The 25585-nt window shown below is 39.2% G+C and overlaps 1 protein-coding gene across 5 annotated transcripts in view; it reads left to right on the top strand.

The window, feature by feature from the left end:
• DPP4 (dipeptidyl peptidase 4) overlaps nucleotides 1-24283 on the top strand; it is a 95354-nt gene extending 71071 nt beyond the window's left edge. For all 5 annotated transcript variants that reach the window (XM_049887305.1, XM_049887304.1, XM_049887308.1 and 2 more), the window contains 7 exons: nucleotides 1859-2053; nucleotides 5820-5874; nucleotides 6430-6529; nucleotides 9422-9486; nucleotides 21080-21152; nucleotides 21417-21490; nucleotides 23129-24283. In XM_049887305.1, the coding sequence (XP_049743262.1) occupies nucleotides 1859-2053; nucleotides 5820-5874; nucleotides 6430-6529; nucleotides 9422-9486; nucleotides 21080-21152; nucleotides 21417-21490; nucleotides 23129-23230 (664 nt within the window). In that variant the 3' untranslated portion in view covers nucleotides 23231-24283. The remainder of the gene's footprint in view (nucleotides 1-1858; nucleotides 2054-5819; nucleotides 5875-6429; nucleotides 6530-9421; nucleotides 9487-21079; nucleotides 21153-21416; nucleotides 21491-23128) is intronic.
• Nucleotides 24284-25585: the final 1302 nt, after the last annotated feature.

The following is a 25585-nucleotide window of genomic DNA, read 5'->3' as shown; positions in this document are numbered from 1 at the left end:
TTTTTACTAGTTAAGCTAAACTATTGTTTGGTTTTAAGAAGACTTCAAGGGATATTTTTGCTTTAAGGTTTAAAGATAATCCCAGAGCAGTAGTTTCAAGGGTTCATTCTGCCCACATAGCTCCATAAAGTCAAAAGTCCATGAAAATTTGAAATTCTGTTCTGTATCTTTCCCCTTTTGATCATGATTCTTATATAGGATCTTTGATCAAAATGTTCAGTAATGGTAGCCAGGCACTTTCCAGTTCTTCTGGTCTCATGGCAAAGGAGGCAGTGGTTCATGGAAGCAATTAGCCACACATTCCATGTCCACCTCCTATTCCTGACTCTCCCTTCTCTGTTGCTTCAGGGGAATAGAGACCAATTGTCATGCCTTGTATGGCCACTTGCAAGCTTTTAATACCCCCAGGCACTGTGAAAAAACTAGGAGGTAGAACAGAAGCACTAAACGTGTTAGTAAGCCAATTAACTGAGATATCCCATGAAACCATGACCCTAAACCTCCAAACCAAGGAACCAAATCCCATGAGGTTTTTGGTTGTACATAAGCAGCCCTAGCCACTACTCTTTTTGTTGTTGTTGTTGCTGTTGTTCCTCCTTCTCCTCCCTTTAGAGGTCTAAACCTTTGCTTTTATTTTTTAAAAATAGTCTTTTTTAATTGGGGGGGGTTAGGTAATTTCAGACAGACCTAATATTAACACAAGCTATTACTCTCTACCAACTTTAATGTCATTGAGAGAGCCAAGGCATTTCAAATGTCAAGAAACGTTCTTTTGCCCAAGAAATACATGAATGCATTTTCTCTTTTAAGATTAGAATGTTACAATATTTTGTTTAAAATTAAAATACTAAATAAAATTTTTAAAAATATTTTGTTTAAAACTAAAGTGTTTTTTGTTTTTTTTTACTGCTATTCCTAAGAAAAAGGAGGAAAACCTTAGCAAAGGCAGGGAGGAAGCAACTGTCTGGCCCTGTGTAGGGGATAGTGAGCAGATAGGTAGGAGAGATAGATGACAGAAGCCGTAGTTATTGGAGAAGATCTAGGGCCGGGAGTCCTGTAGATTGTTCAAAGATGACACATTTAAGTGAGATGCAATGAGCTGTAGGGAGCCGCTGTTGATTAACAAACAGAACTATGAGAGGGCTTGAAGGAGATGGTGCACATTGAGTGCAGTAGATGGTAGCTTGTGAAGACTGCTACCATCTACTTGCAGCACAAGAGAGAAACATGTTAATAAATAGAATGCAGAATAGCATATCTATTTTCCAATACAACTATTTCTTTCTCTTTTGAAGTTTTAAGTAATAGCATTCATTCGTCTTTTGGCCCATTCCACAATGATCTGTTTAGTGTGTGTATCCCGGGCATTGTAGGAAATGGAAAACATATGATACAGCAGTCAGAGTCTTCAAGAAAGTTACAACCTAGGAAATAAACTTGCAGTCTATATGTGCTTGTAAACTGACACGTAAAGATATATTCAATGCTGCATTTATCGTTATCAGCATTATTATTATCATCAGGAGTATTTCTTTACCAGCTCCCTCTCCCAATTATCAGGATAATCATTTCTTGGTTTATAAGATACGTAATACTTAGAAAATGTCAGCCTATGAAGTCTGTGTTTGATAACAGTCTTCAAAGATAAAAACTAATGGGCATTTTTGAAGGAAACACGCAGCCACTAGAGTTGTGTTGCCAAGATTTAGAGGATCCATTCTAGACATGCTGGTGGCTGGCACAATTTCAGGCTCATGGTCAGGAAAGATGTACACTTCCTGTCCCCAGGGAAGAGAAATGCAAATATTTTTCATTTGATGGGAAGCCATGAAAGCTAACAATTTGGAATCCTTCACAGATATGCAGGCCCCTGCAGTCAAAAAGCAGATACTGTCTTCAGACTCAACTGGGCTACTTACCTTGCAAGCACAGAAGACATTATCGTAGCCAGCTTTGATGGCAGAGGAAGTGGTTACCAAGGAGATAAGATCATGCATGCAATAAACAGAAGACTGGGAACATTTGAAGTTGAAGATCAAATTGAAGCAGCCAGGTGAGTGACTAAGAGATTAGTTCAAAGTTTATCTGATTTTTTTTCCTTCAATTTATATATATATATTTTTTAATTAACTTTTATTGAGCTTCAAGTGAACATTTACAAATCAAGTCAAACTGTCACATATAAGTTTATATACACCTTACTCCGTACTCCCACTTGCTCTCCCCCTATTAAGTCAGCCCTTCCAGTCTCTCATGACAATTTTGCCAGCTTCCAACTCTCTCTATCCTCCCATCACCCCTCCAGACAGGAGATACCAACACAGTCTCAAGTGTCCACCTGATACAAATAGCTCACTCTTCATCAGCATTTCTCTCCTACCCACTGTCCAGTCCCTTTCATGTCTAATGAGTTGTCTTCGGGAATGGTTCCTGTCCTGGGCCAACAGGTTTGGACACCATGACCGCCGAGATTCCTCTAGTCTCAGTCAGACCATTAAGTATGGTCTTTTTGTGAGAATTTGGGGTCTGCATCCCACTGATCTCCTGCTCCCTCAGGGGTTCTCTGTTGTGCTCCCTGTCAGGGCAGTCATCGGTTGTGGCCAGGCACCAACTAGTTCTTCTAGTCTCAGGATGATGTAGGTCTGTGGTTCATGTGGCCCTTTCTGTCTCTTGGGCTCTTAGTTATCATGTGACCTTGGTGTTCTTCATTCTCCTTTGATCCAGGTGGGTTGAGACCAATTGATGCATCTTAGATGGCCGCTTGTTAGCATTTAAGACCCCAGACACCACATTTCAAAGTGGGATGCAGAATGTTTTCATAATAGAATTATTTTGCCAATTCCTTCAATTTATATTTTAATGTCATAAAGTGTAAAGAATTTTAACTGTCCTGGGATGAATCTGTAACCTTTCATCTTTGGGGCAGATTTTTAGTGAAAGCTATCATATTTAGCTAAAATCTATATCATAACAGATTTATATAAAGTTAAAAAAAAAAAGCATTTCCCAAATTCCTGTCTGTGTGCAAGTCTAGAAAACCCAAACCAAATCAAACCCAGTGCCGTCGAGCCAATTCCAACTCATAGTGACCGTATAGGACAGAGTAGAACTGCCCCATAGAGTTTCCAAGGAGCGCCTGCCGGATTCGAACTGCTGACCCTTTGGTTAGCAGCCGTAGCACTTAACCACTACACCACCGGGCTTCCCCAAGTCTAGAAATGTAGTTGAAATATGCTACTATCATCTAGTAACAGAACAGAGACTCCAAATTCATCAAACGTATGTGGACAAATTGAAGGATTGAAGGATAAATGTACCCTTGAGTAAGCATCTAACCAAACGAGCAAACCCATCCGTGTAGTCAAGGATAAGTAGGAGAGTGACAGCTATGGAGTCCAAGAAGTGGCTTATACAGCCTGGGTGGGAAAATTATAGAGCACAGTCATCCTCAGTCACAAATATAAGGGCTTTGTTCAGTATGAATCACATCTGATCTTGTACTTTCCAGAATGGGCTATACTTTAATGTGATTTGACTTAAGAGAGATTTTAATCATGAATGATGGTTTCCATGTAGTGAGCATATAATGAGGGCTGTGTTTTCTCTGCATTGTTACTGAAGCTGCTTAGCAGCACTTGGAGGCGGGCATTCCTTATCCTCATGTTTCAGGTAAAGAAACAGAGGCTCTTAGGGTCGGTAACGTTCCAAGTGTGACAGGATTTGGATCTTGGTCTCTCTCCAGTGCTTACATTCTACTGCATTCAGCTGGTAAATGGGACGTGTAATCTTTGAGTTTCCACAACCAACTATACAGATGTCTGGGGAAGCATAATAAGTGAGGTGGTTAAAAATAATGCTGCTAAATCAAAAACTATGAAATGCAAAAAAGAGTCACAAGTAATTAAATGAGTAGAAAGAAATACCTTTGAGAAAAGGACAATCAAAGATCAGCAGATGACAGACCATCTATTAAATATCCCTGAGTGGATGAAAGTCTCTTATACCAAAGTGAATAATTATCTATTTTCCCTGACAATTAAAAAGAGACAGAGAGTTAGAGAGAGGGCAAATTTGTTCAAGAGTGTGGCTGTGATATTATGAAAGTGAGTTTTTATTTATCCAGACTCGTTCTGTGAGAAATAGGGCATGGTTTACAGGGCCTTTCAAATCTGACCAACTTAAGTCCTAAAATTATAGAATTGAGTACTCTCAATGCACAACTCTAGTTAAAAAGATAATGAGATGTGGCATGTTCATGCAATGGAATGCTATTTCAGCATCAAAAAAGAACTATATACAACAACATGGATGAATTGCAGAAGGAGACTGGTGAATGAAAGGAGCTGGACACAAAAGTGTATATCCTGCATGATTCCATTTTTGTAAAGCCCAAAACCAGCCAAAATCATCTGATCAGAATAGAAATCGCTTCTGACAGAGGTCAGAATGATTACTGATTACCTGCCTAACCACATACACACCAATTCAGGTAAAATTTTTATGGGCTCCAATAAAAGAAAAATATTTCTTTTTGTTCTTTTCCAAACAAGGAAATGACTGGGAGGCTTCTGGGGTGCCAGTAATGCACTCAATTTTGATTCAGGCTTCAAGCATATATACACTTTATAAAGATGTATCAAGTTGTACACTTAAGATTTGGTACGCATTTCTACATGTATATTAGTCTTCAATTTTTAGAAGTTTACATTGAGAAGATAAATTGAAACTACTTCTAATTTTTCTCTAATGTTGCTTAACTCAGAGCAGCCTAAAACACAGATTATCAGTTGACAACCCAAAGACTTTCAAAGTTACATATTGGTCAGTGCAAAAATCTCTGGCCTCCCTCCCTCCACAGTACACCAAAATTAAGTCTCATTTGCTAGAGTTTTAAAAGTTTCCCCAGGGTTTTGTTTTGTTTTAATTGTGGTAGACGATACATAACAAAACATTTACCATCTCAACAATTTTTATGTGTCCAATTCAGTGAACAAATTGCCTTTTGATGTAAGGTTACAAATAAAACCCCAATCCATTGCCGTCGAGTCGATTCCGACTCATAGTGACCCTATAGGACAGAGTAGAACTGCCCCATAGAGTTTCCAAGGAGCACCTGGTGGATTCGAACTGCCAACCTTTTAGTTAGCAGCCGTAGCACTTAACCACTATGCCACCAGGGCTTCCAGATTACAAAGAAGGTGCACAAAAACATTTTGCTCATTTCTTTACATGGATTTCATTCTGAACACAGTTTAGAGGCAAAAAGACCTTCCTTAATCCGTCAAAGAAAAATTGCTTTGTGAGCTAACTAATCAACACTCAGCATAGAAGAGATTTATTTAGAGAATGGTGTTTAAGTTCTCAGGTGGGGGGTCCAGAGACATTCTAAGCCCTACCCAGATATTCTCCTTGCCCCCATATTTCTCCATTGCAGGGGCAGCCTTTCTTGAACTGAAAAACATCTGGAGAGTTTTAAATTGAATTATGTAAAGAAAAGTGCATCTGGGCTGCAAATTTTTATATAAAGCTGTGAAAAAAACTGCCAGGATTTGTTTTCTGTAAATCATACACACACATATACACACACACAGAAAGACAAAATTCTTATGGACCCCAACAAGAGGAAACCTTGTTCATCTGGACCTTAAGTTACAATGGTAGACGTTTTAGACACTTATCTCAGGTGTTGATTTGTTTGCTGGCAGTAATTAGTCTTAGTTTTTAATAGAATGAAGTAGAGAACAAATGGCAGGGTTTCACATTTGTGCAGTTATCGTAGTTTTCTATACTAACTCATGGACTTCTTCCATGTATTTTAGGCAATTTTCAAAAATGGAATTTGTGGATGACAAACGGATTGCAATTTGGGGCTGGGTGAGTAGCTGTTTGGCTGATGAATCTGTATGCATTCCTTAGTGAGCATAACCCAGAGCAGGATAATTTATCTTCTGTATGTAAACATTTGGAGATGAAAATCGTGTGTATCATTTTTAAGCTAAGAAGATCCAGATAAAATGTCTGAGATCTCTGGGCAGTGGCCCTCTAGACTCTCTACTGAGCCAGGCTTACAACTTTGTTTACTGTGGTGAGGGAGGGAGGTAGGAGAGGAGGAAGATTTTTCTCATGAGTCAAAGACAGTAAAGATTTAGCGTTAGTTAGTTTTTCATTGTTGTTGTTTTTGAATTGATACTACCCACTTACCAGGGTCAGCAGATTTTTCATGCATTTTGCCCTACATGTAGCATTAAAATAGACCAGGTCTCTGAAGTATAGTCTTTAGATACTGCCAATTAAGGCCAATTTAAGCCTGGTCTACCATCTCTAAAGAGGCACAGTATATAAAGATGTGAGAAATGTGGAAACTGCGACTTGCTTACCATATGTCCCTATTCCTTTACCTCCACAAAAATAACTGTTTCTATTCCTTAGTCATATGGCGGGTATGTAACCTCAATGGTCCTTGGATCAGGAAGTGGTGTGTTCAAGTGTGGAATAGCTGTGGCGCCTGTATCACGCTGGGAGTATTATGGTATGTAATTGCAATCAAGGCACAAAGAGATACTGAGTGTTGACCTTAAAATGCCAGTGACAAAACCATTCCTTTTTGAGTTTCAGTATTTTTACAGTGAATAAGCTGATTCATTTCAGAAGTACTTTATGGGTACCCATAATAAGACGTTCTCATTTATACTGTGAAAGACTGCACCCAGATATTAATTATATAAGTTATCTACACATTTAGCTACTTAACAATATATTCTATTTGCAACTTTCAAAATAGCCCCAATGCTACATTTCTGAAGATAAAACCTGCCTTTTGTTTATTCTAATTTGAATTTTGGGCTTCACATATTAACACAACTTGAGAAAACAAGTATCTCTTCCTTCAGGTAAAGTTCAAATAGAAGTAGAGCTTTGGGTGGAAAGGTAGTCCCTGGGTAATACAAATGGTTAATGGGCTAGCTACTAACCAAAGGTTGGTGTCCACCCAGAGGCACCCAGGAAGAAAGGCCCGGTGATCTGAAAAATCAGTCATTGAAAACCCTATGAGGCACAGTTCTACTCTGACACACATGGGGTCACCATGAGTCAGAATCGACTCAACGACTGCTTCTTTGTGTGTGTGTGAGTGGAATAAAGAAAGCAGGGGCAGGGGAATTCTAGTTCTGAGGAGTTTTTTTTCTTCCACTACCTCAAAGTAGGTGAAAGCCACTCTAGAATATTCTCTTCTTCATTGAGAACATATTACTCTATAAGGCATCAAACATATGCATACAACGTAAGGCTGTTATTCCCAAGGGAGAGGGGTGAGCAGTAGAGCACTAATTAGGAGGGAGAAGTCAGAGGTGGTGAAGAGATGAATTACTTTCCTATCCTCTTCTGACCCCATCTCAAGTTCCTTATGTAGTATAAGGATAGAATCATTGATAATGTATATGCTCATTAAATATTTTATATCCTAATCCTGATCCTGTGGAAACCTTTTTAAAATCTCTCCTAGTCAAAAGAAACCACTATAGAGACAAAAATGAAACAAAAACAAACAAAACACCAAAAAATATTGCTATCATTCAGATAAAAAATTGGACGGCATAGTTAGGATTTGATCCACATGCAATGGATTTTTTTCATATAATACTTTTATGCTTGATAGTAGTTATTCTGTTGGCTAGCTTGTTTTTGGAGACCTCTACTGGTCATTAATATAACAGAAACAATCTTTTTGAGTTTCGAAACTTGTAATGATAAGAAACTTTTGTTAAATGTGTATGGACCAACTTAAAATATAGGAAACTTTCTAGAGTTCTTATACATGTGTAAATTTGAACAATTTTGCTCAAAGATCTGATAGAAACAATACATAAGTGCTATTCAAAGCGTATTTCTAAAAGTTGACAACTGCATTATGTTGTTTTTAATTTCAGAACTAACACATGTAAACTTGGTTAGCATAAATAAGAAAGGTGTATTGTGCTCTATGACAAACAGAACTGAAGTCTCCATCTGTTTAGGGGAAATTTTATTTTGCCTTTAAAGGCCATTTTCCCGCAAAGTTATTAATATTTAATAACAACCCAATAATAATTGTTAAATATTAATAACAACCCAAGTTATTAATACTTAAATCTCAAAGTTCAAAAAATGAGTACTTTATGAAGCTTTTATACTGGAAAGCTTAATGTCCTCTAGATACATAAAATTACATATTTTTTTTTTAATCGAAATGATAATATATTATTTTTATTCTTTTTGGAAGAAAATAGTTTAGTTTTCATAGAAATTACATGAGGAATACATATGGAACAACTAATGTTCATATCAATGTAGTTTTTAGCCTACAGTGCCAGTCATCTAAAAGCAACAGTCAGGATGTTGCTGATAGTTGAGGCTTAGATGAAATTTAAAAGATTAATGGATTCAGTTTTAAAATCACAGTACAATTAGAGTGAAATTCAAGCCATTAACCTCCATAAGACGATGGCAATATATCACTCAATTACTGTAATCTGGTCACTTAGGGTGTCTTTAAAATAGTTATTTCAGGTTTTTAGAGTTATATTAAAATTCAGCTATAGTAAATTTTTTCAGTCATGTTTTAGGGAAATATATATATATATAATCCTTTTAAAATGGGGCAAAAATATGTTTGATCATCCAAAATAACCAAACTAGTTGTGCAACCTATTTTTTGACCATATACAAGATAAAAGAATGTAGGTTATTTCAGCAGACAGATATTAATGTTATCTTTTTCACAGTGATCAATCAAAATTCAGTCCTCTCCACAGAAAGAGAGAAAAAAAGCAAATGTTTAACTTGCGTTAAGATGAAGTGGTTGAGCTGACATGTGGGTATACAGCAAACACATAACTGAATTCTTTCATATTGAATTCCAACCTGCCAAGAAAATAAAATATTATTTAGGTAAGCAACTAATAATTGGACATCATTAGAGTTTTCCAGAAGTAAAGGAAATAAAGTATCGTAAATGAATATATGTACTTTGTTCAGGATCTAAAAATCCAAGACAATTGAGGCTTTAAGTGTCTTCCTAATTAAAATTCTTTGAGAGGCTCAGATAATGATGTAAAGCCTCTTAGCACTTCACATTTGGCTTTTCTGCAGGTGGATTTATTGGTTGGGTTTTATGTCATCTACTAGTATGACTTCTCTCTGCCCCCATCATAAGGGTTAATTGGGAATGGTTAGGGCTGAGTATAGAAAGGCATGAGTCTGAGCAGGTGTCAAGAAATTGGCGTCTCTGGCTGCATTAGTAAGCCAAGTAAGAATGATCTGTAGGTATACTTCTGAGTGTAACACTATATATCAATACATGAGTTAAGGCACAAAAATGAAGTAACCCAACTAAAGGAAGAAAAGTTTTTATTGTATAAATTAAGCTTTTCCTTTTCCATCACAGACTCAGTGTACACAGAACGTTACATGGGTCTCCCAACTCCAGAAGACAACCTTGAAGGTTACAGGGTAAGAGATGAGGAACTATACCCATTTTATAACCTATTTATACGTGGTTTAAGAACATGTGTAAGTGTATCTATTCTGGAAAACATATAGTTTTATTTCCAACAAAATTCTTGTTAAAAAGAAATAACACAGGTGGTCTAGAGATACTCCATTAGCTTCCCCTAGTATTTTCTGCATAATTACAGTCTTAATCTTATGCTATGTAGGTCACAATATGCATTCATTTGAAAACAAAGCAACACCATATAATTAATTATAAAAAGTTCAGTTTAGAAAACGTGTCAAATTCAACATATTCTGTAGAGCCTAGAAGACCATCTAAACCTCTAGCTATATATTAAAATTTCTCATGATATTATCATAATTAAGATGTATTTACAAGGCTATAATTCTTTTACTGATAGCCACATTGCAGAGTTTTTACACACAAGATTTGAGTAAAGCAGGTAAGGGGTAGGTCCAGTTGGGCAGTACCCTAAGAAATCCTTGAATGCAAATAACTGAATGGCATCTGACAGGCTGGTTTTCCGATGGGAGAACCAGTGGGTAGGTTACTCTGCAGATGGGCAATAGCATTTGAAATACAGTTTGCGTGCAACTGTCATTAGCAGCCTTCATGTGCTAGTGTGGGGGCCACTGCAAAGCCAGAACATTCCCTATGGTGCCACGCTGATGCAGGTGGAAGTCCTAGTGTAAGAATTAGGGACTCTTCTAGCACTTTGACTGTCCCAAAACTTCTTTCCTGATTCTATTCTTCGTGTTACTTAAAAAAAAAAAAAAAAAAAAAACCTTGAAATTTATAGATTACCTGGTAGAGCCTCTCTAATGTTTCCATTCTCCAAAGGATATGTTAAGCTCTTTCCAAAACAGTGAGTTAAAAACACCAACAACAAGAATAATTAAAGAACATATTTTTTCCTTATCTGTGCCATGACTCTGACACATGGTCTTATTAATACATTGCCCTGCGCAGTATTTGTACATTTTTATAAAATGTCATCGTCCTTACTATGGACTCTGGTGCTATGCGATCAAAGCACAATTAAACAAATAAAATTTCTAGTTTTGCAACTTAACTATAAAAAAAAAAATAGACAGTTTAAATTTACCTGTTACTTCTAGCTTTAATTATCAAGGCTTGTGTATGTGTCTGTTATGGGTCTGTGCTTATTTCTCTGTGTGTGTGTTAATCTCTGCTTTTTGTGCAAGATAGAAAAGTAACAATCTATAGAGTGAGATGCACAAACCATCTTGTCCTAAAAACAGAGGTGTATCTAAGGTATGGCAGGTATGCACGTGCCCTGAGCTTCACTTGGGGGGAGGGAGGGGTGCCACTGAGCAATTTCTATTAACCATCTCAGTTTCTGTCTCCAGCTGTAAGAGATCATTAAGCAAGTTAAAACTAATACTTTTGTTTTTGAGAGCCAAACACAGGTGGCGTAGTGGTTAAGAGCTACGGCTGCTAACCAAAAAGGTCAGCAGTTCAAATCTACCAGGCGCTCCTTGGAAACCCTATGGGGCAGTTCTACTCTGTCCTGTATGGTTATGGGTCAAGGCAAACTGTGCGATCTTGCTCCTCTGAGAGTAGAAAGAGAGGAAACTGAAAAAGAAAAAATGGTTTTGAGCACATCATAGACTAGTGTTCATCAGTGAAAGCAAAGAAAGTGAAGTTGTAATTTTCTTGTAGTGCCATAACGTGTTAAGTAAAAGATTACCGAGCTTGACTTGTACTTTTGAGTTGATATTACAGTAAAGTTATCTAAAAGATGGGTGTCAGATGGTTGGGCAGGGGCACAATTTCAGTGCTTGCCATAGGCGGGATTTTCCTTAAGTATGCCTCTACCTACAAAAAAAAAAAAATTTTTTTTTTTTTTTAAGCAGTCTCATAATCAGGCTGTCCCTGTGTCTGCTGGTGTTTGGACTCAGTTCTTCCCAGTCTTTCTTCTCCAAATCCTATAGGCTTCTATAGACATCCTTTCTTCAAACCACACTGCTGCTGTTATATGACCTATCTCCTTTTATAACAATAAACTAATATGTCTCTCCTTGTCTTTCCACACTCCAGTCCGTTCCACACAAAGCTATGAGATTAACTTCCACCCACAAGACTTTAATTGTCCCTCCTTGTGTACTCAGTTAAATTCAGTCTTCACTCTTTAACCAGGCATTCAACACCCTTATTATAACAGCTCAGTTTACCTGGAATGCTCACTGTTCTTTGAATGTTTCTGGGTCTTTCCATTTTGTGCCTTTGCTCACACTGTTCCTTTTGCTGGAAAGTCATTTCCCTTTCATCTCCATCTGTGATGAAACCTGTACTGTTCTCCCAGTGGAGAAGGGCAGCATCCCCCTTTGAAGCTCATGACATTTTCTCTATCTCTTAAATCCTCATTTTATTCTATTTTGGATGAATAATTATTTTGTACTTGCTTTTCCCTCTGCAATATTACTAACTACTCAAGGCTTTGCTCAACATTGTATTTGGATTACCTAATACGAAGCATAAACCTTAAAACTGTCCCTGACTTAATTAAAAAACATCTTTGAAGAGAAACGCTGTTATCAGAGTTGTATCTCTCCTTTACCTCTCTCGTTTTACAGCTTGAATTTTCTTGTTAATGAATGGACCACAATGCTTAAATTAGAAAACCAGCCCTCCCGTGGTACACTCTATTTGCTGAGTTGCCGCAGATCTTTCTCAGATACCCCAAGGTAATAAAAGCTCCTGAAACAGAGGTGAATTTGCCAGGTCCCTAACTCAGACTCTAGAACATGGTGCATGATGAGTCAAAATTCATTTAGAAGTCCCCTTCTGAACTAGAAGTCCCCTTCTGAACTAGAAGTCCCCTTCTGAACTAGAAGTCCAAACCCTGACATCTAAGTAAGTCCATGGCACCTATCCTACTTCCCTTGAAGAACGTTAGCTAACAGATGATGAATGTCCCCACAAAGGATAATACGTTTTAGTCTGCCATTTCAGCCTGCCTCTTTCTCTGGTCTTTCCTATTGGCTTCTCTTTCCCACACAACATCCCCTCTTCCCCAACTCTACTCCCCACTGCGGTGGCCATTTTCATCTTTCCCCTTAGGTGTTCGCTGCATGAGGTAGTCATGTAAATAGAAGTCACTTCCTACTGCCAATGGCAACACATGCACACTGGGTGCACAAAGTCAGTCTTTCACTTCACTGCACAGATGGCACTAGAGGACTGTTTAATCCTTCCACGCCAGGAGTCGGGTTTTCTTGGCACAAAATTTATTGCTGGCAATGGACACATTAAAACTGCCAGTACCAGGGAGCGAAAGGTTCCCAATGTGTTACTCAGAGGAATTACTTGGGAGGGTGATAGTTAAGGTGGGCAGGAGAAAGTGAGGCAAATGCATTAACTGAATTGTTTCCACTCTGGTAAGTTGCTTCCTCTATTGTGGAGAACTGAATCTAAGGGTCTATTTTTGGTGCACAGCAGGCTTCAGGATAAAGCTGCCCTCCTTTGTTTTTTAAATGAGCCTGTGCTTTTGTCTCTGGCAAGAATACATTCAAAGATTCTATTTTCCTCCAAGGACCCAGCTGCCCCTCTGGACCCCATCTTTTCCATTTCTTTCCCTACTTCCCAGGTTGGTTTTATTTTCCTCTCATCTCTCCCTTGCTCTGTCTGACTCTCTCTCTCCTCCCTTCCCTTCTTCGCTACCTTCTGCCCTCTTTGAAAAGACAAAGGAGCCAATTTCTTAGAGGTTTTCACCACCTTGTGCATTTCTATGGGTCGGACTGAAATGTTTTGAAAACTGTTCACATTTAGTCGAGCTAATGACTCTTTTTAGTACATTGAGGCTATGAATGCCCAAAATATGTAATAAGTAAGGCCCTGATCTTTGCCTATGTTCACAGCAGATATTCCCTTTCAGCTAAAGAACCATCCATACAACAGCCAGAATCATAGCTTCTGGAAAACAATGTCATTTTTTAATAACACTCAAATGAGAAAAGGATTCATTATTAGGTTATTGATGATCTGAATTTGGAAGCATTTATAGAAACCCCATTAACAAGAGAAGCACATCTTGTGAAATAAAGTTCCTCCTTACCACCTAGGAAAGGGAAGTAGAGGAACATTTGCTTACTCAAGTGGGACAGGCAGGGATGGCATGTACAGTTGTTCAACTTGTGCCCTGCTAGAAGCTAGTCTGTGCTCCATTTGCTAAAGCATGCACCTCTAGGGCTGCATCCAAGTGGAGAGAGTGTCATATAAACCAGGGATCCCTGGGGCTAAGTCTTAGACTCAATGCAGTGACAGAAGTACTGAGTCTTTAAGATTTTTTTGGAGATAATCACCCACCTACTGCCAAGTAACAAAGCAGGAGCACTTTTAATGGATACTGGGAATTCAAAATGGAAGGAAATGGTTCATTTCTCTAAAATCCCAAGGAACTGGCCACAGAGATTCTAATGTGGGCAGCCAAAGTGGAAGGGTAACAAGTCAGAACTAATGTGCAGTGTAGTTGTGCAGCAACACCTTTTCTGCAGTGAGTTCTTGGCCCAGAGCAGACAGAAATGGTGACAGAATTTGAGCAAAGTAATCATATAGCCAATGAGATAACCCCTTCCCCCAGCAGCAATACCAAAAAAAAAAAAAAACACCATTGCCGACGAGTTGATTCCGACTCATAGTGACCCTAAAGCGACCCTAAAATTCAGAGTAGAACTGCCGCATAGGGTTTCCAAGGAGCACTGATGGATTCGAACTGCTGACCTTTTAACCACTACGCCACCAGGTTTCCCAGTAGCAAATAAGCAGATAGCAGTTGTAGCCTCACTCGAGGAGTAGGTTTCTTATTAACGTTGATGAATGGTTTCTCATATGATCAATCACTGGATTTGTAGTCAAACTCATAGAGATTAAAAAAAAAAAATTAGTAAGTGGCAGACTTACTGCCATTTATTTACAAAATACAAAGTGCCTAGTATTTTGTTTTGTTTTGATTTGTCCACCGTATTGGTGAGACAAAACATACCACAATTTTTGGAGAGAAATAAAAGAAAATAAGTCACAAAGCATGAGCTTGAATATGACAAAGTGCTCAACATGTGACTGGTGGTCCAAATTGTGATGGTGGAGTCCCAGAAATTCTATACCTTGGGAGCATGTAAGGAGGGGGAGGGGAGTACCCAAGAAGTTAAGGTTTCACCTTTCCCTTACTTCTCTCCCATTGCAACTAGAGTGCATCCAATCTCATTTGTATAATATTTTGGGCTTGCATATAAGGATGTATTTGAAGAAAAATTCACTGGTTTAAAAAATAATTGCAAATGGTTTGCAAATGAGAACAAACCATTGGTAGCTCTCATTTACTAAGTGCTTCTACAACCAGATGCTGTTCTAAGCTCTTTACATAGATTATCAGATTTAATTCTCTCACAAACTCTGTGAGATAAATGTTGCAATTATCATCATTTTACTGGCATGGAAACTGAGGCACACAAATGTTATGTAATGTGTATTGAGGGTTACAAAAGGGAGAGGGCATTTATCTGAAGCCACAAGAGAAAGATTCAGGGAGATAGAGAGGAAGAGCAAGGGTGCATTTAATTGGTTATCTAGAGGACGAGGGGCAGAATAACACAGCAGAGGAATGAGTAGCAGGTAGAGCTGGTTTTCTGGGGATCTGAGAAGCAGGTCCAATGAAACCAAGGGATAACATGGAATAAGGGCTGCAGAAAGAGTGGGCCAAATGGTGACCAATAAGGCAGGACATAAGATTGAGAAGAGAATGGATTTATGAATATACAGAGAAAGAAGTAAAAGATCAAGGGCAAGAGAAATGGGACCCAAGTCCTGAGCCTTATTGCCAAAAGAAGAGGGCAGCCTGGAACACACAGAAGGGACTGATTTAACTTGTAGAGGAGATTTATTTTGCATTTTGCTCAAAATTTGATAGGCTTTTGGCAAGTGTATGAAACAGTCATAGATTTGGCAGTCTTCTGCTAGCAGATTTGAAATGTTCAATCCTTAAGAACTGCTGCATCGTTAGGTTATGCAAAACAGGGTGCAATTTTGTAAATATGCCATCTTGTACTGATTTGACATTTGTTCTATTATCCCAGAATATGCCAAAGGGAGAGAGACCTTCAGATTTAAGCCAAACCTTAACTTGTTTGTTGAGTGCTGATAAAATGTTGACTGCTGTGTGATCTTTAAAGAAGCCAGTGATGCTTGGTGAGGCCTGAAGTAGAGCCCCCTGTCTGGGGTTGATGGGAGCTCTTTCCTTGGCATCCCACGGATACAGTTGTTTGAGAGATGTAAACAAGTAAAATATCTGATATCGTGGGTTGATTTCATTTTTTCTTAAACATTTTATGTGGCTTGTGTTGTGGCATTAATGGTATTTCCCAAAATGGTGTCATACAATGTTATTTAGGAGGCTTTGGTTGCAAGTGGAAGATGTATATAGCAAGCAGGTAACCCCTCATCTGGTTAATATCTCATTGAAGCCCAATGGCCATTTGCTCTTCCTACAAGAGCCTGGAAATGACAATGAGTTGTTTGGCTGTTATGTCAAGGGACAGTATAATATAATGATAAGGAGTACAGGCTTTGGAGCTAGACAGACCTATATTCAGTTTTCATTCCCACTACTTATTAGTAGTATGATTTGGGGGAGGCTATCTCTGAACCTCAGATCCTCAGTTTCTTCGTTTACATAATAGGAATAACCAGACCTATCTCACGGAGTTATTGAAAGAATAAATGAATCACACACATGTGCCTGCCATGGAGTAAGCTTTCAAAACATGGCAGCTGCCATCTTTATTTCCCTCAAGAAATAAATGGCCCTTATGATACCTAGATGGCACAAGGGGGCAGCTTAAGAATTGTTCTACTGTCTGTTTCTCACAGTGCTTCCCTACTCTTATCAGCTCCCTCTTGTATTTAAAAAATACAAAGATTTATTTGTTGGAAGGTAACTGAGGAACCAGCGTGATCCAACAAGCAGCTACAGATGGTTCTTCTTGGGGCATGAAGGAAAAGCTTCTCACAGAGATGCTGTGGAATCGGCACTGCCACTGGACCAATTCTTCCACTTCCTTTTGCCAGACTGTTGCTGGCAGCAGGGCTCTCCGGAAGTGTCTAGCCTCAGGAGAGTGCCAATTGCACCACCATTTGCATCCTTGCCCATTTATCACTCTGAGCTTCCTTTTTAGTAGTTGGTGATAGACTATTCGGCTTCTAACATAGTCATCCATTTCCTTTTTTATTTCTGTTTCCATCCGTAGACACAGTGGTGGGTAAAAAGAATATGATTGAAGGTTTTCTGATCATTAATTGTATCTTAAAATCAAGGCATGCAGATTTTTCACTGGTTGCATTTCACAGGTTAAAGTGCATGGTTCAAGTACAGTAAAGAGTCTTGATTGAGAAAATAGGATGCACAGTCTCATAGGCAGTGATCAGTGGTTTGAGAGGCAAGGTCACATGACTGCATTGTTCTGGAGAAAAAAAAAATGTTCCCCCTGCAGCCTGAGAGCCTTAAAGTGTGTTTATGCCCCCCAGACTGCCTGTCTCCCTTTCCCAGAAAGGTCCCTCCTAAGGCTTCTCCCAGGGAGCAGAGGAAGTGTACATTGGAAATGGCATTCTTATCTTCCATTGCAGGGAAAGCTTTTGTTTTATTTTTCTCTTGCTGCATTAAAGTATTTGTCTTTCTTTCTTTGTAGTGTAATATTGTTAATGTAAAACAATTTGCATCATGACACTTTTATCACAGTTTTCGTCTTTTTCTCAGTATGTTGCATTTCTCACCATGTCTAGTTCATCACAGCTACAGTGTGTACATCACAACATTTATCTTAGGCTCAGGGTTTTACTTGTTTATAAAAATTGTCTTCTTTCAGCCTGTATTCACTCCATTTAAGAAAAAAAAAAAAAAAAAAAGGCAGCCAGAAACTGTTTTGGTCCAAACTCCAGTAGTTATCACATTCCTTGCTAACTGTCCTGTGTATTTATATGCCTCCTAACTATTACTCTATGTTTCAATGACATTTCTCAGTTTCATGGCTTGGGGAGGTTGTAGGAGCAGCTTTTGCGTTCCAAGCTGCTAAGCAAAGAAGGGCCAGGAGGTAAGGTGAAGTGGGGTGACACAGTTATAGATTTGGGTCAGGCCTGGGTGTTAAAGTTGACTATTTCCCACAAGCACAGAGCTAGATTTAATTTTGGGCGAAACAAGGTGGGAGGAAACAGCAGTGCAGTCAGTTCAGGCTTCAAGCGTGACTAGCAGACAGGACCACTAAGAAGGACTCTAGCAGGGTGCTCCAGGGCGTGAGATTCAGAATATTAATGTTCACCGTCAGGTTCAAGCCCCTGCTTCTCCTGTCTTCAGCTCTGAGTGCTGCACGACAGTGTCTCTTATTTATTTTCACTCTTTCCTCTCTGAAAGGCAAAAAATTGTTCAGGGTTCTTTTGCTGCGTTAGGCTATATGTCACCCGCACAATCAGAAGCAAATGCCTCCCAAATCTCGCAGGGCTGTGCAAACCAATCTCTCTTCCAATTAATCCAGTCTAAAAAAAAGCATGGGCTCTCAGGAGCCAAAGGGTACCCAGTATATTTGTGCACTTCCAATTCCAGAACGGTTAATTAACATTTTATGTCAGACTACGCCTTTGCAGGAGGATCCCATCATAAGCAGCTTGGAATTTTAGTAGAGACACAGTGTATCATAGGAGTTAAAAAGGGATTGGACAGTCAGAGTTTGTGTCTAGCTCTGACACTTCCTACAGGTATCATCTGGTGCAGGTTACTCACCTGCTGAATCCCAGTGTCTCCATCTATAAAACAGCAGTGGCACGTACCTACCTTACAGGGATCTTGTGAGGATTAAATGAAATATAGTATTTTAGAACTTTTTTATAATGCTTAGCCCAGTGACTGGTACAGTGTAAACACTAATGCTATTACTATTAATAGCACCATGGATGAGTTGGAGCCCTGGTGGCACAGTGGTTAAGTGCTCAGCTGCTAACCAAAAGGTTGGCAGCTCAAATCCACCAGCCACTCATTGGAAACTCTGTGGGGCAGTTCTACTGTGTCCTACAGAGTCGCTATGAGTTGGTATCTACTCTACAGCAGTGGGTTTTATCAGTAGATGGGTTGAAAGTGGGAAAGACATACCTCTGCCAATTTCAGAATAAGAATATTTTATCCCATCTTTTTTTTTTTTTTTTTTTTTAATCCCAGCTGTTCCACTTGTCTCTGCAAAACTAGGACCGGATACTCAGGGTGGTACAAAATAAATGTTTTGTAATTTATTTCATTTGTTCATTTAATTGAGATGAACAATATAGGCAAACCCTTTTTTCATGAAGTTTTTGGATTGGGGGGTATATAAGAAATAAATATCGATTGACTAGATTAAAAAAATGAGTGAATGAATGGGGGATGTTGAGATTCATATATGTATGGATTGATCTGGGTCATCTCACCACATAAAAAGTTTCTTAGAAATAAATAAGAGTGTGGCTTTCAATGAGTCCTAGGTGTTTCCTCTGAAAGTCCTGGGTGAGCTCTCACTGTGGGTCAGAAATGCGGTGTGGTCAGTGGGAGCCCACCTGCACGTGAGCGGGAGGCCATTTGTGCTAAGCTTTTCAGGACAAGGTGATCTTGGAAGCCTCAGGCAACTGAGACATTTTGGGTGACTCTGTCCTGAAAGTTGTAGACAAAACATCTTTTTATCCAGAAACACTATGTCATAGCATGCTCACATTAGCATCAGTAGTATTAACGTCAAAAAAAAAGGTGTGCCATGTTTCTTGATTCCTGTTTATGTGAGGGAACAAGGGAAGTTAGCCCTTTTTTACATGAAACAAAGCCCAGGGAGCAGCATGTCTCCATCCACACAGCTCACTGGTTTACTTATTTATTTTTGGTCTTTTCTTGTCTTTTTATATAAGTGAGGTCATACAACATTTGTTCTTTTGTGATTGGCTTCCTTCACTCAGCATGTCTTTAAGCACCAGTTACACTGTAGTGTGTATCAAGATTTTATTTCTCCTACTGGCTGAGCAGTATTCCGTTGTATAAAAAACTCGTTGCTATAGAGTCAATTCCAACTCATAGTGACCCTATAGGACAGAGTAGAAGTGCCCCACAGGGTTTCCAAGGAGTGGCTGGTGGGTTTGAACTGCCAACCTTTTGGTTACAGCAGCTGCGCTTTTAACCACTGCGCCACCAAGGTTCCTACCAATTGTATGTACATACCATATTTTGATTAACCCTTCATCTGTTCATAGGCATTTAGGTTATTTCCACCTTTTGGCTATTGTGAATAGTGCTGTGATGAACTCTGGTGTACAAGTCCCTTGTTGAGTTTTTGTTTTCAAGTCTTTTGTGTATATATCTAGGAGTGGAACTGCTACAGAGCTCACTGATATTGAAACTGGGACTAAAATAGAAGCACCCTCACCTCAGCCCCATACCCCTCCTGCTGGACCTCCAGGCTCCCATCAAAAATATTAAACTGGAATTAACTACAAAGATATCTGTAAAATACAAACTCTGGCTCTCATAAAGTTGACTTTGAGTTTCCAAGATGCTTCAAGACTAGCTGGCTGATTTTAAACCCATAGAGAGGCTACTGCCCCTTCCTCTGCCAATTCATAATAAGAAAATAAAAACAGGCTGTAGCTCACCCCCTCGTAAAGGTGCCACAGAGTCTATGGGGCATTATCTGCCTTCATCCCAACTTGGTAAAAATCTTCAAATTAAGATCAGATGACCAGTACTATGCTTTCAGGGACTTTTTGATCTAAGGCCTCTGGTTCTCATTCTACAAACCCTACCTGGCCCAAGTCACAAAGCAGTCTTCAAAAGGTGACCTCCTCAATTTTTTTTTTTAAATCCTGTTTCCCTGGCTGCTTTGGGAATGAGTTGGTCCAATAGCAGCATTTTCATTCCCACTACAGAATAGAGCAGCCAACAGCCACTCACTGCTATTCTAAGGCCATCCTTGATCTTTTTTACCCCTCTCCCCTCCCATATGTTCCATTTGCCTAGGTTCTAAACATCTGTTCTGAAAGAGGTAATATTGCTTTTCATTCAGAGCCTAGCGATGTAGACCAAAGTTCACATGACATATTGCAGAGTATGTTTAGTTGCAAATGCTATGTACAGGCTCTTTGAAATGTAGCATGTATGGCACCATGTGACACACGGTTGCCATGGCAATACACATTTTGGCTGAACTACAGCATAAGCCCATGGAACATACATTAGCTAATACGAGACTATGCCCTGCGCTAATGCATAGGACACAGCCAATCTGGGATCTGGGGCTCAAGGGGCTTTTCGTGCAGCCCCAGTGGCAGGTGCCCACTTCCTGCATGCATAGGGAAGATGTGGCATCCTCCCTCCCCAGGCCTGTCTCCCCGGCACCAGGCATGCTGTGCGTCCTGCCATGGATGGAGACAGCATTTGCTTGAATATCGGTTTGCTATATTTTGTATCAAAGGGGGCCCCAGCTGAAAACATTTTATTTTGTAAACTAAAGTGAAAAATCAGTTTATGGCAGATCCTTTTTTGAATAATGACATTCTTTTTCCCAATTCCAGAATTCAACAGTCATGAGCAGAGCTGAAAATTTTAAGCAAGTTGAGTACCTCCTTATTCATGGAACAGCAGATGGTGAGTTTCAGTTAATTAGACTTTTTAGTATCACAGACAGGTTTGCAATTTCACTACTGACAAAACAAAAGCATGAGGGGCAAGACTGTTACATTTACTTCAATAAAACAGTGTTGCTTTCCATAACTCACTTGTCTTGGGCTAAATGGGATCCTGAGTCCTAGAACTTCAGACAGTCCCTTTCTTCTTATGCTTTCCCCACCCTTCGGTATCAGAAAACTGGAGCAGCTATTTAGCTACTTTGTTTCCCTTCTCTCCCTGCAGATAACGTTCACTTTCAGCAGTCAGCCCAGATCTCCAAAGCACTGGTGGATGCTGGAGTGGATTTCCAGGCAATGGTATAGCAAAACTTCGTACGAGGTGGGGGAAGTTGCTGGTGGGGCTGTGGCTTCCTCTCCCTGGACTATTCTCTTCACAGAGGTCCAGGAGATAGGGAAGGAATTCAAAGGGTTTTTATTTTTCCAATGCGAAGTCAGAGGAGTGATGTCCTTGAACACAGAGGGAAGATCAATAACGCTAGAGCGTTTGAAGTTGAGAAGTATAATATTGCATATCCTGGGAGTGTCAAAACACTGCACTGTTGCCCATGTCATTGTTCACTGTCTCCTGTCCCTATTTTGATTCAAAAGTAATCACTTATTCAGTAAATGTGCGTTAGAGTAGTTCTAAAGTGAAATCAGCATGATGATAGCTCAGCTCAAATATGAAAATCCGTTTCTGTCTAGGATATATTACTAGCAGTTCTACCAGCAGTAGGGGATTCATAATCAGCACGCTTCCGCTTTTGCAATTGCCATGTTATCTTTTGTTGAATAACCACAGGCAATAAACAATTAGATTTGTTTTATAAAGTCAGAAATGGCTAGAGCCGTGGCTGCCTAGACAGAGGATGTTTCTGGGTATTAAGGTAAATCCTTTTTCTGCTCTAGAGTTTTTCAGATTAAGAAGAAAATGTGTGTGTGTGTGTTGCACTAAATACTTCCGTGTAAAATGCAGCCTTCCTGTCTGTTTTAGCCAGGATATAACCTGCTTTTGCCCACTCTCTTCTAACATACATACTTTGGTCTGTGCTCAGTTCAAATGCTGCCTGCTGTATAGGAGAAGGTCAATCGTTTGGATACTGAGAAAACCGACACATATCCTTTCGGTCAGGTTCTTATAAGAAGTTAAGATTTATTTTTCTTGTAAGGTTTATTTTTTCCACTGTTCAAAGAAAAGACCTGATACGCCAATTAAGTAGTTTTTAAAAGTTAATTTATGTCTCCATAATATATGTGGGTCTAGCAATGACTTTCTACTTGTTTAATATGGATGAGTCAATCCATTTTTGCCTCAGGTCCTAAGCTCTTTCTATATAAATGTCAGACATACAGATTAAAAAAAAAAAAACAGTGAAAAATCGTTGTGTTTTTAAATAATACATTTGACTTTTGACTTCGCTTACATTACACATATGTGTTTAATACTGAAATAGATTTTTCCAGCTCCTTAGTGATATATATTAGGAAAAGTTGCTTTTAAAAAACTCATTTTTTTAAGTACAGTTTATCCTACTATAGTGTAGGAGAAATTTTACACTTGATAACAATTAAAACAAGTGGGTTCAATGGGATAAACCTTTTTTCTATGCATGGTATGGTTTTAAGTGTCCTTTGAGTGAAATTTGAAAATGAATTTGGGTGTATTAATTTGAATTTACATATCCTTAAAGCACCATGCAGGAAGGCCAAATTCACAGTGAGTTCTCTCAGTACCTTCGAGGTGTACCAGAGACCTTTGTGGGACAGAACAACATGGCCAGGAAAAGCTCTGGGGAAAATTAAGCACCATCTTTGATCAAGTTTCAGTTTACACACTGCTTCAAGAATTAAAACACCCTTCTTTATATCACAATGCTCATGTGGGTTCATTTGAATTGATTTAAAAAAGAAAAAAGCTGAATTCCTAATCCTGACCTTTTTTCTTTCTCTCCCTAGTGGTATACTGATGAAGACCACGGAATTGCTAGTAGCACAGCACACCAACATATATATACCCACATGAGCCACTTCATAAAACAATGCTTCTCTCTTCCTTAGTACCTCAAAATAGCATACCATTTAAAGATCATTAAAAACAATTTGTATTCTCAGTATCTCAAAACTGTACTGTCCAGATGATGATCTTAAAGAAAATACACTCAAATCAAGAAATTTAAGGCTACCCTTGTCCCCAAATTTTATACCTATAATCTTAAGTAGGGGTTTCTGTCTTTGTCACAGATTATTGTCTTACAGAAAAGTGTGAATTATTCAGTCCGGTTCTGTTTATCATTTAAAATCATTTCCATGTCAACTGTTGAAACAACAGAAAATATGAATTATGGATGCTTTGCATAGGTTCCTGGACAGCATTTTCTCTTTTTCTAACTGGACTAATCCAGATCTTTCCTCTTCTTTAAAGGAATGGCAAAATGTGGGCAGTGATGTCACTAAGGTAGAAGCAAAAAAAAAAAAGAGGGGTAGGGAGAGGAGATAGCAGGGCATGACTGGGAACCCCAGAGCAAGCATACCAACCCAACCAGGCTACTGTCAACTCCCTTGGAGAAGAACTGCTCACAGCCAGACGGGCACAGTTTTTTTTGAGAAAAACTATTCAAACAGTCTCAGGAAATCATATATGCAAAGTACCGACTTCTGAGTAAAACCACAGCCGTTGAATAGACTCCAAAGAAATGCAAGGGAAACTGCCAACAATGCAAGGCCCCCAGGTGCCAGTTATGGCTATAGGTGCTACAAAAACACAGCAAGGGTGAGGGGAAAGCATTTTAATGTGTCTGGAAAGAAAATACTGATGTTTCCTAGTTGAGGAGGCAGCTTGGAACTGGGATGTGAACACATCAGCTTGCCCTGTTAAAAGATGAAAATATTTGTATCACAAATCCCAACTTGAAGGAGTCCTTGTATCCAGTTTTCTTATTTCGTTTCTTTGAGCATCTTAATTCTTAATTAAAAGAATATTTAAGTTCCTTGGTCTCATTTTAAAAAATGGAAAATAAACTAGAATGTTATGTATCAGTATTTGCGTTCTACATCCTGTGGCATTTCCCCTGGTCAATTAATAAACGTGCCTTCATTTTTTCATTGGTAATGAGTTGTGCCTTGAATTAGACCTAAACCACACTGACATATGGACAAGTTTTTCTAGAACGGCTCTTGTTTGTTATCACAGCCTACCTTGTAAACGTGAAAAGATTTCAGCTTTTGTAAAAAATTAGATTTAGTATTCATTTCTCAGTATTAGGATTTAGTATTAGTGACAAACAGAGGCCTGGTCAGCAGATTGCAACTTGTGTATAACTTTTGGGTCGTAATTCCAACTCCAAGAGGCTCTTGGATATGTGGCAATGCTGAAGGATGATTTTGCATTTACTGAAACAGTCAATCATGATAAACGAATCTTTTTCTATTACAGTGAGTTCTCTGGTGATGTTGATAGCCTGGAATTGGGGGACATGGTTGAGTGTAGCTTGTTCAAAGGCAAAGGCAGCAAAGTCAGTGCAGAAAAAGTGAATAAAGCACACTCCAAGAATGGTATTACTGAGTAAGCTGATCCCACCAGCTACTCTGGTAAAGTCATTCGTTTCCCCTGCCCCCTGCCCCCAGGAGTGTTGGTCCAACACAGACTGAGTACCAAGCAATGATCGAGATTGTGGAGAGGGGGATATGAAAGGTGAGGTGTATCCATTTGGCAGAGTTGCGATGGCCCACAAAGGGGAGAGTGTCAAGTTCCAGTTGTGTGTCCTGGGCCAAAAATGCACAGACAATGGCCTACAACATCACACCCCTCCATAGGGCCACGGTGAAGTGTGTGAAAGATCATTTGGCTTCATTAAGTATGCAGTACGAGACGGCAAGAAGCTCTTTTTCCATGTGAAGGAAGTTCAGGATGGCACTGAGCTACAGGCAGAAGATGAGGTGGGGTTCTCGGTGATTCCTAGTCAGCGTACTGGCAAGTGCAGCACCTGTAATGTTTGGTGAGTCTGTGGTGGCCCCAAGGCTGTTGCAGCTCCAAGACCTGATTGATTGGTCAGTCGTTTGAGGCGCATCACCCTGGATGATGCCGGTGCTCCTTGCCTAATGGTTCTTCATCAGCCAAGGGGGCCTGATAACTCAATGGGATTTTGAGTGGACAGAAAGATTTGTCAAGTTGGTATCATTGACTAGTCACTTTCACAAAACACATCATTAATCCACTCTGATCAAATCAGGGGGGATTTTGGTGAGGGTTCTAACATCTCCCTCTTCATTCCTCTCAAAATCTGGAATACTTATTCTATTGAGCTATTACACTAGTTTTAACATCTACCTCATGTTATGTTTAAAATAAATTTAAGAAAACCATTTTAAAATTATGCACAGTTGCAGCATGGAAAACTTAAGGTAGACCTTATA

This window comes from Elephas maximus, chromosome 6 (assembly GCF_024166365.1).
Source record: "Elephas maximus indicus isolate mEleMax1 chromosome 6, mEleMax1 primary haplotype, whole genome shotgun sequence".
Taxonomy (NCBI): Eukaryota; Metazoa; Chordata; class Mammalia; order Proboscidea; family Elephantidae; genus Elephas; species Elephas maximus.
Note: the sequence above shows the minus strand (reverse complement) of the source record. Positions and strands in the feature narration are given on the sequence as shown.